Source organism: Varroa jacobsoni, unplaced genomic scaffold (assembly GCF_002532875.2).
Source record: "Varroa jacobsoni isolate VJ856 unplaced genomic scaffold, vjacob_1.0 scaffold_1364, whole genome shotgun sequence".
NCBI classification, from domain to species: Eukaryota; Metazoa; Arthropoda; class Arachnida; order Mesostigmata; family Varroidae; genus Varroa; species Varroa jacobsoni.
Window position 1 is genome coordinate 57,789 of NW_019214266.1, and position 17,121 is coordinate 74,909.

General features: G+C 38.6%; 2 protein-coding genes across 5 annotated transcripts; both read left to right on the forward strand.

Annotated features, from left to right (window-relative positions):
* Positions 1-6,178: 6,178 nt before the first annotated feature.
* LOC111269221 (uncharacterized) lies at positions 6,179-10,735 on the forward strand. Of its 4 annotated transcripts, none has more exons than XM_022848657.2 (4): positions 6,179-6,742; positions 7,250-7,379; positions 7,604-7,802; positions 8,117-10,735. In XM_022848657.2, the coding sequence occupies exons 2-4, from the start codon at positions 7,276-7,278 to the stop codon at positions 9,707-9,709; spliced, it is 1,896 nt and encodes a 631-aa protein (XP_022704392.1). In that variant the 5' UTR covers positions 6,179-6,742; positions 7,250-7,275; the 3' UTR covers positions 9,710-10,735. The 4 variants fall into 4 exon arrangements, with proteins under 4 accessions (XP_022704392.1, XP_022704395.1, XP_022704394.1 ...); XM_022848660.2 differs by having other exon boundaries at positions 7,261-7,379; XM_022848659.2 differs by having other exon boundaries at positions 6,179-6,601.
* A 1,049-nt stretch (positions 10,736-11,784) lies between these two features.
* Positions 11,785-15,085, forward strand: LOC111269217 (putative protein FAM10A4). Its single transcript, XM_022848654.2, has 8 exons — positions 11,785-11,943; positions 12,686-12,788; positions 13,190-13,328; positions 13,431-13,534; positions 13,663-13,781; positions 13,880-13,998; positions 14,120-14,214; positions 14,417-15,085. The coding sequence occupies exons 2-8, from the start codon at positions 12,693-12,695 to the stop codon at positions 14,831-14,833; spliced, it is 1,089 nt and encodes a 362-aa protein (XP_022704389.1). The 5' UTR covers positions 11,785-11,943; positions 12,686-12,692; the 3' UTR covers positions 14,834-15,085.
* The last annotated feature ends 2,036 nt before the right edge of the window (positions 15,086-17,121 follow it).

Consider the following 17,121-nt stretch of genomic DNA (forward strand, 5'->3'; position numbering starts at 1 on the left):
TACGAGGCGTCGAGCATCTCATGGCTTCCGTAAGAGTAAAGTCCAAAAAACGTTAAAGCTGAAAGTCGTGAAGCACTCCATGCCTACAGTGGGCTATGAATCAAAAACCTAGTTTAATTATATTATCTTCTGCAATTAAATGCATAGCCTAGCCATTCCAAAGTACATGCTCAGTATATAAATTCGAAGTCTTTCTCTTCTGATTTAGCCTAATTAGGACAATAATACATATGTCCTATTAAATATTAGAAAACGTGCATAGAAATATGTGGGAAACAACAAGAAAAACTTGCCGCAAGTAACTTGTCGACTTCAATACACAGCTGTAGAGTAGCTAGCAGATGAAGTACGAAGACCACGGTTGAGAAAATGTCGTCGATCTTTTCAACCAGTAAACAGAGATCTAGAAAAAAAAAATAAATTCCTTAATTTTCATTTGGTAGAAATTTGTATTATATTACTATTATTATTATTTGTTTAAAATCAGCCCGTAATAAAAAAATTTTCACTTATAAACAATCTAAGTCAATAGACTCTCAAGTAAATATAAATATTTTTACTGTATAATTATATAGCTATAAATAATAACATCATAGTGATAATATGACAATAAGTTGTGAACAATAGGAATAAAGGATAACGAAATGAGATTACTAAACGCCAATATTCCAAGTCAATAATAGATTATAACAGAAAGATGCTATGACTGGCACAACATTCGTGATAACTGACTGTTTTAATAGTTAAGATACTTTACTAACCGGCGTGAATCAAACGTAATTTCATCATCTCTGTGGCCTGTTTCATGCTGTCCGCTTTTAGCATTTCGTCCATAAGGAAGTCATATTGATTGAATTTGTAGATCGATAACTGTGACAGACACAAGATAAACATTTCTCGTGTTAATTGAATGACCACAATTTAGGCCCAGGTAATCGATCTAATTAATATGTTGTTATCCATGTGCTAGATGCCCAGTTACATATCTTATTTATTATCCTAAAAAAGAAAAGCTATAAACATGGCACGTGAAAGCCTGCAGCACCACGTCCCTTTTTTATAGCTCAAGTTGGGCTTTTTACTGAACAGGTCGTAGAGTTACAAAATACGTTTTGGCTAACGTAAATAAAAGTTTGTGGGTAATAATGTCTGATGAGATCGAAACAGTATGGAAATCACTAATAACATAAAAACGCGCTACGGAGAATGCATTTTTATCCGACTAGTACCATGGCCTTGCAGCTGTAAGCAAGTAGTGATAAAAAGCGCTTTGGTGAGTCAATATGCGACCGGCTGCTTTACATTAGCCAAGACTTGAAATGATGGAATCTCCAATGAAGTAGCATCGGATGTAATCAAAAAAGAGTGAAGACTACTGAATACCTAGGGAGCATACAAAAACATGCTTTTTCAATTGATTACTGTTTTGGCGGTCTAAGTCAACATGCGATCAGTCATCTAAGCGCGTTACCCAACAATTGGTATGAATACAACAATGTTAATGAAGCTGACAAACAACACGACGCTGGACACCGTCCCTGACACCAGAACTCTCTCTATAAAGAACACGAATATGGCGATGCCATGCACGACCGGCGCTGCCGATTCGGAGAAATCCTCAGGTTTGAGAAGGAGATCCCGAGCAATAAACAGATTGTATCTGCAATGTAAGAATTAATTACTGATAAAAAGCACATTTTAGTTTTTTTTTTTTACAGAGGAATACAAAAATCGGCTTAGTATCCGCTTGTATAGTTACTTGGCCCTTTCATAGGTCTGTTGGAGAAAATCTAGATACATCCAGCGAGACCCATCATTGTTACCCATTCTGGTGGAATAGGTCCTTGAAGGAATACCGAAGAGGTACCTATTTTCAAAAAGATAACCGTCAGAGCGTGAAAAATCTGGCATTATACCAGTTAACTGTAGAGAGCTCCTAGAAGCGCTCATCATCAGATGGGGTACTTTCTAGAGAAGACCATTAATTCCACAAGTAAAACGCTTAGAAATATATATAGACTTGCACAATAGGCTCTGAATTCCCAAATTCGTTTAGCAAAAAAGGATGTAATACCTGTACCTACCGGCCACAGATCTCTATTCTAATAACGGATGATTATTACAAGGCTTACATGGTCGATAATAATATACAACACATTAAGATTATCTTACGCCCTTACCTTTTTTCAAAGATGAACGTAGCGTAATCCGAAGGTATGCGAATACTTTCAAAAACCCACATCACAAGGATCGAATACTTTGTGATCTTAGCCAGTCTGTTTCCACTCACAGCTACCAACGGGTTAGTATTTGGTAATCATTAAAGTGATATAGTATAGTATATCTATGTAGTATTTAGATAACATATTATAGTTGTTTAGTTTCAAAAGATAGAGTGAATATAGTTCTACATAAGCAAGTTTCCTTATCAACACAGGCCGTGTTGTATGCGTCGGTGGCAGGATACATATATTTAGCTCTCAACTATACACGATTAGAGTTTAAATTCCAGAAGAAAAAAATTCATAGCATTCTGCTCTACAGACGGCTGATAACGGTGGGTTACTGATTCAAGGTCAAACGCAGCTTTTAAATCTTCCATTGTCACAGGTTTTCTAGTATAGACTTTGTCTTCGAGGCTTCCCCCAAGACAAAATACATAGGCGTCACGTCATGAGCAAACAGGGCATTCTATGGAACCTCTTTGTCCGACCCAGCTGTTTGGGAGATTTTTATTAAAGTATGGGCTTACTTTATTATGGTAGTGTGCTAGTACTTCAGTTGGAAATAAAACGTGTTATTCTGAGCAAAGTCTTCCCGAATGTGTGAAAAAACAGACTCAAAATTAACAGAAGTAAGTGTTATTGGTCAAAATGACTGTATTGCAAAAAAAAAGATCCAATTAAATTACTGTGCATAGATTTTGTAGAACATTCTGGGTACCACTTATTATAGCCGGCCCACCCTCCCCATCTCGGCGTCTACGCGGTAGCAAACGGATTGCCAAATAAAGAATGGGTATCTGTTTAATATTTGCTTTGACACGATACAATTTGTTGATCATTGAGACTGAGCACGGTCTGTAGCCATTTATAGGCTTCGTGATCGTTAGGCTCATGCTGCTTCGTTTCATTGCTGGATATAGATTAGTAAAATTTTTTTATCTTTTGATATTCTTGATTAATTCTATAGCCGAATTTCTTGGCCAGAGGTCGAAATAGTTTGCCGTTGTGTGCTTCCCATACCGACCCTTTAATGGTTCTGATATCAGCCCAAGACGAAAACTCATGACAGAAGGCAACTTGGTCGGATAAAGCTTCAACCGAGTATCTACCTACATTTAAATTTTTGGAGATTTGTGAAAAAAACACCGCTTCGTCGATCGTAGGCGCCCACGCGTTCTTGTACTAAATGCCAGCTTTTACTTTTCCTTATTGTTTGTAGTGTAAATTTAATAAAATAACATTTTCGTCACGGTTCCCTCTATAACTATTGAGAACTTTTACTGAATCGAAGCTCCGTTACTTTTCATTTTCACAGTCAAACAAAAGATTTTCCAAAAAATAAGTTGTTTTTTTATGAAGGACAATACACTTCACGGGAGCGTATATCCAAAAGGCTAATTCCTTCAGAAACATAAATTTTCCTTTTCTGATTAAGCAATTAACAAAAAAATAGTCTCAAGATGTCTTATATGCAATTTTAGCTATAAATGTGCTCCAGTAGAAACACTTTTTCAGCAGACTCAAACTTAATTTTTTTTCAACAAAATGCATAGTCACTTTAACAAAAGTAAAAAATTTTCGCGAATTATTACTCGGAACAATGTTGGTAGAACTTTCGCGGGCTTTCCCAGTTATTTGTGCAACCCAATATCGTGGCATTTTTAAGGTCTAAGGGGAGTTTATATTATGCTGCCTTTGTTAACCTCTCACATTGTGCAGGTTGTTTTTTCGACAAACGCGACTCAGTCTTGTTTATAGCGGTTTCTACTTATTCAGTCTTAAACATTTATTTATCGAAGCACAGCTCTTAAGCGACGTTTGGCAGACGACAGATTATGGTTAGATAAACAGTAATAACAATAATTTGTGTATTATTCTTATTATTACTGTTTAATAATTTTTATTATTAATAAGTATTAATAATTTGTGTAGGCAATTTTATTTTCTTCTAGGTAGCCATATTCTACACTCTCGATGTCTGCTTAACGTGGACACTTTATAGCGCGTAAATACGGATTATAAGACCTAAGAGCATACTTACTATCGTGTCTCAGGCCGTCCATTGTGTCTAGAAGTTCTGAAATTGCTTCCTGATGTTGGGAGAATTTCCAGTGGAATACCAAGCAGCCAATTATGTTTATAAGGTCCATCCCTCGTTTTATTGTCTGACCTTTGCCGATGTTACACGCTAGAACAAGGCTACAGCGAGCCAGCCAAATGACAAGCATGGCCTTTACGAGGAGACAGAAGACACCTCGACCGCTCATTCCGCTAGCATAACGCACAGGGAAAAAAGTGTCAGAAAAATAGCTGAAAACCATATAAGAATGCGAATTTCCGCAGAGAGATTCGAGGATCAAATCAAATGAAGCCTTCTCAAAATCTCACGGTAATTATCAAGTCGCTTCAGGACTTAGAAGAAAAATGTAGGACGGTGATCAATTAGCGACACTTTCGCCGACTTGTAATTGCATAATGACTTCTGTGACAGCCCGCGTAGGAGTTCTAATTGTATCTGTACCCCTGATATTTCAGATCAGTCAAACGAACTCTTTCGTTATCTATCAGTTATCTATGGGCTGCACTATCCAAGACTTTGTCACAAAAACTACGGGTTTATCCTACACGGGCAAACCGACATTATAACCGGTATAGGTTTGCAGTAAGATATACAATTATATGAATGGATAAAATTAACAGGCAGATCGCAGTGGTCGGATTTCTGCAACAAGTATATACATTTTACCGTCGAAAGAAGCAATTCCGAGGTGTTTGAGACTGGCAAGCATATTTCTGAATATCCAACGAGACCGCATTTCGCCTTTGACAAATAAAATCGTCATTGTTACAGGTATTTATATCACTGTAGCACCGATAGCTATTGTTATTGTATGGATGTATCGCTAGAACAGCTTGAAACACAGAGAAAGCAGGGAGCTTTACGCTTATAATATAGCGACGACAATATGCTGTCCACAGGCAATGAGAGTTCAAGCACACTGCATCTATCGCCAGTTGTCAAAAGGGAAAAAAGTCACACTGGGATCCTATAGCAATATTTCGTTAGCGGATAAAACGGATCGATGCCGTTCGCCGATGCGTGCAAAATTTACGAACAGACTCGATAACGACCTTGTCCCCTTCTTTGTTAGTTTATGGTCAACAAATAGGTCATATCCGGGTAGGCGCTAACCTACCGGGTCCTAATTTGACTCAAAATCTCTGGAGAATACGAAAGCACACTGTTGAGCATCGTTGACAAAAAGAACTCGATAATACCATCTCCATAGGAGTGCTCTCTAAATTGATGGTTGAATAAAAGTTCCGAATCGATTAATGCTAAGGTTTTGTTTGCCTAGTGCTCATTTTGTACAACCGTAGATTCAACTATGTTATTACATAGAATATAGATGTAGTTTTTACTAGCAGTGAATAAAACTCTACAAAATAAACCATGCTTGCTCGCATCGGGAACATTTTCTGACTGTTCGCTTGGATACCATTCTTCTTCAAGCTATAAAAAAAAAGCTAGAAATCTTTCGTATCAAATAAAAGATGTAATAATATGTATAAAATATAATAATAATAATAATAATAATAATATAAGTAAAAAAAAAATGATTCCAACGGCCGTATTCGGTGTTCGGTCCATATCGGCATAAATCTTTGCGCATGAATTTTGTCAGTATATTTAAATAGCAGAACCGAGTCAATCTAAATAAATGTCTCAGGCTAGATATTACTCCCTCTCGCCACACAGCGCCCCCAGCACGAAACACAGCACTTTCATGCCGGGTTTTGAGCCTACGCCAGCTCTCGGTAAACAACCACGTTACCGCCATGCTAGGACGGATGGACGAACGAACTGATACCGACTTTCTAAACGTTTGATTTAAGTGGTTACATGCAGCTGACAAAGCACACATGACGTACGTCGATCTTCGCGTGCATTAGCACGTGCTTGCTCCTCACAGCAATGGAAAGTCATCGGGAAAACTTCGTACCGCTTTTGCTAATCGCTGAACCCTTGACATTTAATTGCTCGTTCGTAACCTTTAAATCCTCACCGAGTATCGCCTTTAATCTTGAAAAAACAAATACAACTTTGGATTAATCAGGCCATACTAGCAAAACTGAATACCGCCTACCCGTTTTACAAAAGTGTATGTTGGACTACTTAATGCGCTGCACAGAGTTCAATCTCACCTAATACTCAGTCATCTGTCAAAGATTGCATACCTTTCTATGGATCCTAGTGTGCATGAATTCAAGCTAAATGCCTTTCTATAGAGGTGGTTGCGTTCCGTAAAGGTGTACTGTACTTCGTTTTACCTCACGAAGCACGTGTATATCTTCTTCAATTCTTCACAGCAACCGTGAGTACGGCTCATTTAAGCGGTCAATGTGCCGTATATAATCACCCTTCTTTGAATTTTTTTTTCGAAGAAGGCCAGCAGTCTTAAACCGGAAGAAGTTTGCTATGCTTGCAGGAAATTAACTTCAAACGTGTTGCCACGGTCAGTAGTATTGGCATTTAGTTTAGTAGTGAAATGAAAGATTCTTTTTTTTTCGTATTGGTCTACTATTTATAGCTTATATAAAGTTCTTTTTTTCATACTAACCCATTTCCGTTTTATAATAATATTGCGATCGTACGCTTGTGATTTAAAATGTTATGTAGTAAATGCAAAACGGGGTCGTCGTGAGCAGTGTGATGCAATAGTTTCTAGGAAATTTTGTTTTTATCACGCGACGTTGAACTTTTGAGGCGCATTTGTTACCTAACCTTTCGAAGCCACTAGCTTAACTTAACAATCACCGACACAAATGATGTCGATACATTTAGGGGGGACACGTGCTTCAGGGGAGGCATAGGAGGTCAGCATTAAAATAGACTTGAGAGGTGAAACTCATAAGGTTGAGAGTACTCTATATATCCTTGCTGCTCTGTCAATTAATGCCAATTACCATCATAGCGCAGCGTTGCTGGGCAATGCTAACGTTCGTGTGCTATTTCACTCTAGCAAAAAAGCAGACCGTGTACGAGGTCATGGCCGGTATAAAAAGAAAAACACAGTCGCCTCAGGCTTCAGCCGCAAAGACGCAGAAATTAGATAAGAAGAAGATTAACCCGCAGGCCGTGCCAGACAAGAAGTAAGTCGTCATATCTCAACAATTCAGATATATATATATATATATATATATATAGAAGAGTATACGCCCAGTTGATGATTCAGTTTTACGGATTTAGATAGTTGTATTACAAGACATATGTTAAAGCACATATTTCGAGTTTACATTTTTCTTTCATATTCACTCTACCAAAAAAAACGAGAAGTTACAATGGCAGCGAAATTTGTTTGCTGTGTATTTTCTAGAATGGATCCTTTCATCGAAGAGTTTTGTAAAAAATTCAAACAGCCTGAAGATTCCATCAGATGGCTTTTGTCAAATACCGAAATAAGTCTCGACGAGTTCGTTAAAACCAAATGGCAAAAGGCCCCCCTAGCCATACCCACTAAAGAAAAGGATGCAGTAAAGCTAAAGGCATTGTTCGGCTACGATGTCCTAATGCAGGTAAGCAGACTACTACAGAACCCGTCAACGCTCCATATCTATGACTTTTATCCACTTGTGGCTTCAGAGCGTTGAGCTTTGGACGCGCGTAGTAGTTTCATTTCAGTGTACGGAATTGGCGCACATATCATTGATGGCATACAATATGTGCTATGCACAATTTCCGTGACCTTCTCAAGTTTATTTGGTCAACTTGCGGCTTGTTCATTTTGTGAACCCAGCCATTTAAATAGAACAGATTACTTGTTATTGAGACGTTTTCTAACGACGTGTCTCTATTCCTTTCTTTCATATGTCTGCCATCTCTAATATAGGCAATCGCAACACGGGCGAACGTAAAAGCTCGGCTGCGTAAGCTTTTCTATCAACTGGATTTCTCCATCGCAAAGACCGTCGACGACACGTTTACGGAGTTCGAAGAGAACCCTGCAGATGATCAACCAGAATACATGACTGTTGAACAATTAAAGCCACTTATGGACGAAGGCTATACGATTCAGTTGTACCAAATAGCTCGTTTTCAACCTGGATTACACGCTCTGGTCGAACCCTTAGAAACGTTCCTGGGGCGTCTCGTGAATATCAATGGCTATGTTACACCCGCTGGCTGTCAGATGCGGCCCCTCCGTTATGACAATGAGGATTATTTCGTTATTCAGACAGAGGGATCTGAGATATGGAAGTTATACAAAGCTCAAGTGGAGCTTCCTATTATGTTCTCCGTTGACCCACTGAATCGGAATGAACTGGGTGAACCGACCATGATCGTAACCCTCAAACCCGGAGACGTTCTTTACGTGCCGGGAGGAACACCTTTCGAATCGAAGGCTGGCCCAGATGCCCGAAGTTCGTACGTGATCCTGTCCTCAAACTGTGGCAACTCCGTTGGAGCGTTCGTGAAATATTCAATAGATATCTTACTTGAACGGCTGGAGGTGGAAAGCGTAGAGCTTCGTCGAGGACTACCGGTAGGTTATCACAATTTGTCAAGTGCTGCCAAAAAGGAAGCTTACGCAAATGCCCTCCTAAAAATGGGCGAAGCTATCCGAGCGAAAGAAGAACTCACCGAAGAGGAAAAACAGCCTTCATTGGACTTCATGGTTGGCCAGTTTATGGCGCAGAGATTGCCGCCATTCGGGGTGAAGCGAATCCACGGTGACGTCGAATACACGGAAAAGACCAAAGTCCAACTTCGCAATAAAAACCATTTTGCATATTACAATCGAGTGAAGCAAGACTACGCCGACGCTGACGAAGGCGACAAGGACAATGACCTACATTCAGGTGAAGACGACGGCGAGCTTGCTAATGAATCAAACGACGAGGCGAACTCACACAACGTTGATGCAAAAAACAACGGTGAACAAGCAGATAATCAGACGCTCATAGAAATGCCTGCGCACGATCGAAACGATAGTGATGAAGTCCAACAAAAGGACGAACAAAAAAACCCTTCAAAGGATCAGAAACAAAATGAGAAAATCAGCCAAGGCCCCCATTCTACGCAAATTGTAGCGAAAAACAAACTTGGTCGAGCTAACAGAAAGGCCCAAGAAGCCGATTCGAGCTCAGAACAGCTAGCTGATAAGATGAAGACAGAGAATCACCGCGTATCTGTTTTCTCCGTTGAAAGTAGAAAGTCCGAAAACTCCGAAGAGACTCGAAGTGAAGTCGTTGTCATGTCCTCAATGTATAACGACATTCACGAACGTCAGGACTCGTTTGATGGCGAGTTTGAAGATAAAATGATAACCTTGGATATCAAATATAGGCCTATACTCGATCGACTTATGGCAGCCACAGAGCCACTAACAATAGCTGAGCTCAGCAAAGGATTTGAAAGCACTGTCGATACAAGAAATCTCATAAGTGTTTTTGAGAACTTGGGCGCTATTCAGATCTTATGAACAATCTAAGCAAACAGTTTAGTCTCAAGAAAGCCTCGAACGGCTCAAAAAGGGTTCTCAAGTAATGAAATGATTATATAAATATAGTTCCTTAAGGATTCGGTTTTTATATGAGTGGTAGCAAACTCCTGTTAATCTTAGAAGGTATGATACTGCAAAATCTCAGAGAGATCAAATTGTTATTCTTTAGGTAGGCATATATATATATATATATATATATATTCACTTTTTAATCAAACAGGGCCTCTAAACCACGGAGCCCAAGACAATGTTCAGGCACCACGAAAGTATCTTGTACATAAAGTTGATTTTATTCGGTGAGATAAATAAGGAAAAGGCATTTGTACTTAGAGTTTCAGCCCTGTGCTAAAAACACCCTTGACTAATTCGTCTCATCCATTTTGTTACATGTGTGATAACCTGAGACATTATAACCGATATCTGAGACGAAAACTATAAAATGGTAGTAGTCGATGATACTTAAAATCAATGCCCTTGCAACAAGCGGTAATCATGCACACATCCTTCGATTTGCTGCTCGGCTAACTTCCGGCAAGAACAATTAACTTCTTGGCCGGTACGATCTAAATTCCGAAAGAAAAACTACTTTGAGGCAATGATTTAGGAATATCATCATGCAGTCCATACTGTTATTAACATTGGAAACAGTAACAAACTGTGTTTGGAATAAACTATTGCCGTAAATGTCATGAAAATGCACATTAACAGAATGATTTAAATTAGATATAATTAATCTTTGCACTTCATCAGTAGCTGTGTAATTCATTGATATTTTCCTGATAAAATAGATTAAAGTTACATGAACACTGTTACCGACCTGCGTGTTCCTGCTATGAAAGCGATGTCCGGAAACTTGCCGAAGATCTGGATAAAGCAATAGCAAAACTTTGAGCAGTTTTACTTTCTTGGTCATGTATTTTTTTGTTCATATAATTGTACAACATATAATACAAAGACAACTATAGATAGGTAAGTTTTTTAAATAAAGGTGATCATAATCTGTAAGTTCTACTGCTGTCTGTTGGGCGTAACCGGCGTGATCACGGCTATAGAAGCTCCCACACATAAAGTTCACGTTCTGGGGATATTTATATTTATTAGTTATATTTCCTATTCGTAATGATTTTAAATCTATTATATTTTCAGGCCCTGACAAATAATGTTTTTATATTGAATATAATCATGAAGTCATAAAACAAGAAAACGAACAATCTCTAACCATGGTAACTATCTTTATTTCATCACAACTCACATAAACAAATCTAAATCTATAAGTTTGTTTTTCTTATTCTGCTTATTACCATTATTTTGAACTACTTGTAAGGACATTCAAATTGACCAAGAATTGGCTGAGAACCTGATCACTAAGTTTAATATTTATAAGGATATCTTACAGTTGTCTTAAGTGGCAATTTAGGTTTTCGTGATTTGCTTTATTTTTTATCTGGATTAATTAGATAGTAAAAACAAATCATCGTCCAAACAAATGAACGCCTAAGACAGATAAGTAACTAAGCAGGTGTGCAACACGTATCCGTTGAAAAACAAGAAAAGAATGAAGTGTATATAATAATCTAACACGTCTTTAATCGTCGCATAGGTGAAAACGCATAATATTGAAAAAGGTATCTTAGCAACAGACATAACCAATGAAAAAAACTATTAAAGCCTTTTCCTGGAGTTCCTATTTGCAGGAACTATTTCTACTACTGTAACACCTTTCATGTACAAAGATCGTATTACATCATACAACAATAAGTAAGTTCGCAATTTTTTTCTATAGATATTTTATCCACTTCTTTTCCCTGTGTAGCATTCAATTGTCTAAGGTGATTCCGCCTAGGAGTGTGATGTTCGATTACTTCATAAGATATGCATCTTCGATTTCGACGAGTCACTGCTCTTATTTTTTTCGTCGTTTCATGATTACATATCGAGTGCTAGGTGGATGTATCAATAGAGAACGTAGGATTTGCTTCAGGTAAATTTTCGCGGGTCTTCCCATTCCTGTTTCGTCTGCTACGCCATCTGCTCTTTTTATAAATACGCGCAGCCTGTCCGTTTTCTCGAATTGTCTATTTGCAAAGTACGACGATTTGACTGACTGGCTAAGTAAACGCGACCAGGTAGTCTTGTGTGTTAGACACCCAAAGCAGTCGTAGCATTGTATGCGTGCGTGTTTTTGTATATAATTCGTGCGTGAAGTTCAACAGGTAAGTTCATAATGTTTGCAGGAAAGTAAGAAGATTATGATTATTAAGCAGACTTTACTGGCCCGATTCAATGGTGCCTCTATGAAGTTAGGGTGCCATGTACACGTTGGAATCCCAATGCTCAAAATCTCTATTTGTAGTTGTATCTATTCTAGCCGTGTGGTACACTCTCCTGGGCTGTTGTCATGATGTGTTACGTAAATCGGTATAACATTCATTATCGACTCAGCTGAATGCTTATTTGCTGCTACTTGGTTGCGGAAAGACTTATATTTCTGATAAACAAGTTGTGTGTGTAGCAGGGCGTCAAAAACTATAGCTTTTGATTCCATGAACGCAAAATACAACATTTTCTCTGTTTATATACCAGACATACATACAAGAAGCAGTTGGGTTGGGACTACATCCGCAGTTTTCATTCTAGCGAAGCCTTCTCAGTGGAACGTTGTAACGCATATTTAGAATTATAGCACTGAAAGCTGGGTAACACACAAATTATAATATTGAATATCATAATCTTTCAAGTCGTAGGATAGGATTGGATCATGCTACATAGCTTTACTTTCGCATTTGCCGGTCAACGTGTTTTTCTCGAATCTTTTTATACAGTACTAAGTGAACTAATTCGTAGTGTATCTCTACCAGATTGATTTTAGAGGAAAAAAATTATCGTTCTATGCTTTGTGGTAGGAGGCCTTACAGGAATTTATAGTTTAGCACTGACGTATTGTTTTTCATGTAGTTACAGAATGGACCCGCAGGACATTATCAAGTTAGAGGCCCTTGTCGAGCTCGTGAAATCGAAGCCAGAAACACTGTATACGCCAGAGCTCGCGTTTTTTAAGGTATTGAGAAATATTTCTACATTCGCTTTCGTTATTTCGTTTAGTAACTGTAACTTCAACTGGTACATTAATATCGTTTTGTTGTAAGTATATAACCCACCAATAACATACGTATGTATCCTGTGATTTGTGCTTAAGCTTCGGTGGATCAGTGATACATCACAATTTTAGCAATGGATGTGTAATAAAACGACGGAAGAACAATAGTGGCGTGTCAAGTTTAGATAAAATAGAAAAAACTATACGAGCATAGATAATATATTAGTAATAAAAAATCATATCCGTAAGCGGAACCTTAGACAATTAAGTGCTGCAGAGAAAGAAATAGAAAAAAATATAGAGAATTGTGGGAAACTGACTTCTTTATTTATACATTGTTGGCCTAACGTTGGGTGTTATAGAGTTACTTGGAGTCTCTGGAAGCAAAGCTGCCAGCCCGACCTAACGAAGCACAGTCGACTGCCAGTGCTCCGGAACCTGCGGCGGCGAAAACTGAAGAGTCAATGAAGGGTGAAGATGAATCAGAAGAAAGTGAAGTTGGTAAGCTCTTCGTTTTGAGAAATAAATTGCTGTTTTTCGGTATTAATAATTGCAACTAAAAGCTTGCTCTTTTTTAATAATACCTTTGATTGTAACATACAGAGCTGGATGAGTCCGGAGTTGTTCCAGAGGATGACGATCTCGAGCTCCCGATGGGAGAACCAGATGTAGACTCTTCAGAAGCAGATGAGGAAAAAATCTCTGAGGTATCTACAACAGACCTAACAAAACCTTCAAAATAAAAATATTACCGTTAGAACTACTTGGGTAATTTGAACTCCATAACATTTATGAATAAGTAACAGCTTCACTGTTTAATTGCTTGTTTTTTTAGCTCCGAGGCCAAGCGGCTGAAGCAACCGGCGAGGGCAATTTAGACGCCGCGCTGAGTTTATATACGGAGGCTATAAAACTCAGCCCGAAAAGCGCTGCGCTATTCGCAAAGCGAGCTCAGTGGGTATTCATTAAATACATGTTTTAGTGCTTACATTAATAATTTTGCTTACAAGGACTATTGGTTGCGGTTCCACTACAGCATTCGATGTTTTCAGGATTTTACTTAAAATGAAGAAGCCTAAAAACGCAATCAAAGACGCTTCCAAAGCGATTGACCTCAATCCTGATCAACCTTTGGCATACAGAATCCGAGGGCGGGCTCACGGTTTATTAGGTGAGTTAGTTTTTTTTTGTTCAACCGGATTCCGGATTACCTCAGATTGCCTAAGGACCTGTGGAATGTGCATCGCGTGATGCGGGTTTACAAGTCACTTAACTAAATTATCCTGTCTTAGGTCATTGGGAACAGGCTGCGAGCGACCTCAACACGTCGTTGAATATTGACTATTCTGAAGAGGCTAACGAATGGCTGAAGGAGGTGGCTGGCAACGTAAGCTTACTCAACAATCTTTTTTGATTCGATAGTTCTAGTCGAAGTCCAAATTTGGTAAAAGACAATACTTAACCAGATCTTTATCATATCAAAATGCATACATTTATTCGTGTTTTGTTTTCTTCACGCAGGTATGCTGGAAGTTTTCATTTACAAAAATATATCCAAACTGTTAAAGCTATTTAACAATTGTTGATAGGCGAAGAAGCTCCACGACCATAAGCGGAAGCTCGAGCGCAAACGTGTGGATAAGGAAGTCCGAGAACGACAAGAACGAGTTCGGCGAGCTCAGGAAGAACGCAAAAAGGCCGAAGGAACGTTCTCCGGTTCCCCTGGAGGTTTTCCAGGAATGCCTGGTGGTTTTTACGGCGATTTGCAGAAGCAACTAGCGGAGCTCTTCAAGGACCCCGAGGTTATGAAGGCATTCCAAGATCCAGAAGTAGCACAGGCCTTCCAGGATATCACGACTAACCCCGCAAACATGATGAAGTATCAGGGCAATCCGAAAGTGATGGCGCTTGTCACGAAATTGATGGGAAAGATGGGCATCGGTGGCGGAGCCGGCGCTGCCATGGGCGGTGATAACAGAGGTGGAATGGGAAATATGTTTGGTTAAATGTCATGGACTTACTTTGTATTAGTGTGTCTGTCTGTGAGTGGGCAGAACAGACTGGGTATGCAACGACCCTTGTCACTGAAAGTTTCACCTATAATAAAATGGAATGCCAATTGTGTATTATCACTCACAGTATCAGAGGCGCAAACAGCAATGCGCGTATATGATAACACAGAAAGAAGACTTTGCTAGAAAAATGCTAGACGACTCTTCTCAAATGAAATAAAATGTCAGTCTTTTTTGATTCATGAAGTCTTCTTTGGGTGTTCCTTGCTTTTACAGGCCTACGTTAAGAATTTCCCTAAACGAAAGAGTTATGTGATAGGTAAACTTTTTTTTATAGAACATTATAATACTGTATTTCACTTCTGAACCTACTGAGGGATACGGGAATTTTAATTTGTTACTAGTATTAGTTTTACTTTGTGATGCATGGGAAGCATAATAACTATATATCTTAAGCACATACAGCCCCAATATGATCGGATGAATGGAGCTCGGTCTGATATATCTATATGTGGCACAAGTGTGTAAATTGGATAAGCTCTTTTTTAGGCCACCATGGCTATGAACCGATGCGCCTGCGCTGTCTTCGAAGACATTGGTGAAACTGTGGGAATGATAATGATATATAGTGCTCTTTGGCGTGTACCTATAAGCACAATGGTAGGTTAATTGAAGACACTACTACAATGAAAGGACAGTTTTACATCGTTTATTGGTAAATGGTCCCTTGTCAGGTTTTTATCGGTTACGTAGGGTTGAATGAACTTTGGGTTGGGACAGTAAGAAGCCCACATTGTTACAGCTTAATTGATCATGGCATAATACTATTGGCGTTTGAAAACTAGGTGTTTAATTAGCGGCGGTGTATCTTCATTACATGCGCCTAGGCTTGGTTCACATCAAATTCGCTACAGTGAGTTATACTTATATCGTGCTTATGTAGGCCTGCGTAACCAGGACGCTTCATAGGTCTGTTCGAAAACCCCGCACTAGTCCAACGACTTCCATTCCGGCTATAATCTCTAATTAAGGGCAAGTTTATCGAAAACTTTTTATTAGAAACTTTATTAAAAAAAAAAACCGAAAATACGATTCAGAGGTATTAAAACTGATGCAACAGTATTCGGAGGTGTCTAGTCTGCGTCACGTGCAAATTTGTGTGTCATGTGACTTAAATATGTTACAAATTACCTTAAATCGCCAAAGCAAATCCGTTGTTTATATGCCGATACTGTATTACTATGGGAGAAGTGCTGTGGTATTATCATTTTTTATTTTATTCCGGATTTTCTTCTCTCCAAGGATCAAAATGAATGATGATGAAATGGTCGACTATGAAGTAACTATTTGGTAATCACAAATACACGTCCTTTTTTGACTATTGAAAATATGTTTTTCAACAACTAGAAATAAGGTTTTTTCTTTCCGAATATTTCTTTTAGACCATCTTTTTAGCCGGTAAACTTCAAGACATTTTAAAGACAAATTGACCTCTTATCTCTGGCAACACACGACCTTCATTAAATGCTAGGTTATTAATCATATAATATTTCGGTATGCGTAAATTCTTCATACGCCTTTCACGCTATCGTTTCACGATAAGTACTTGCTTTGGTTACCAAAAGTATAACAATTAGCAAAGTTTGGTAATAACGAAGTAACAGTGAAGACCGCACAGTCATATGCACCCATATGTGGCACAAAATCACCCTTGAGGACATTCACATTAGTTGAAAATTGGTCATAACAATGAAACTGGCTTTCGAATTTTGGTGAGATCTGTTTTAATCGTCACATAAGCTAAGTTATGCTATGCATGTTTACGCACCACTTAAACGTATCTTACAGCGCTCAGACTACAGAGAAGGGGTAGGTGCTTGTGCCAGAATATTCTTGAAAATATAATGGAGATCTGCTGTGTGCAAGCACAAATGTTGGCTCCTCTAGGGCTTCACTATTTCTCGTGTATTAAATTCAGGCATGGTTCAGCCGACCCTAGAAAACGACGTGTGGTACAATCTAACTGGAAATGCTCCTAACACAACCTGACGCCGGCTTATTGCTTGTAAATTCGAAATACATAGCAACTGTATATATAACGAGGTATATATCCGTTGCTCTTGTAATTACTGTTTTACAGAGATGTAAGTGTACATGTAACAGCATTCTGTTGCGCTATATACATTAGACGTACACACCAAGTCCAGTTGAGACCTAAACAATACTATGAACTGCTTTTAAAAAAAATTTAAATTAACTTTACTAAAAAGAACACAGTATGG

Excerpts from the sequence above, each read along its gene's own strand:
- LOC111269221 (XM_022848657.2), top strand. The coding sequence starts at position 7,276 with ATGGCCGGTATAAAAAGAAAAACACAGTCGCCTCAGGCTTCAGCCGCA. Across the intron at positions 7,380-7,603 it reads CAGGCCGTGCCAGACAAGAA|AATGGATCCTTTCATCGAAG; the intron begins GTAAGTCGTCAT and ends TGTATTTTCTAG. Across the intron at positions 7,803-8,116 it reads GCTACGATGTCCTAATGCAG|GCAATCGCAACACGGGCGAA; the intron begins GTAAGCAGACTA and ends TCTCTAATATAG.
- LOC111269217 (XM_022848654.2), top strand. The coding sequence starts at position 12,693 with ATGGACCCGCAGGACATTATCAAGTTAGAGGCCCTTGTCGAGCTCGTG. Across the intron at positions 13,329-13,430 it reads ATCAGAAGAAAGTGAAGTTG|AGCTGGATGAGTCCGGAGTT; the intron begins GTAAGCTCTTCG and ends TGTAACATACAG. Across the intron at positions 14,215-14,416 it reads TGAAGGAGGTGGCTGGCAAC|GCGAAGAAGCTCCACGACCA; the intron begins GTAAGCTTACTC and ends AATTGTTGATAG.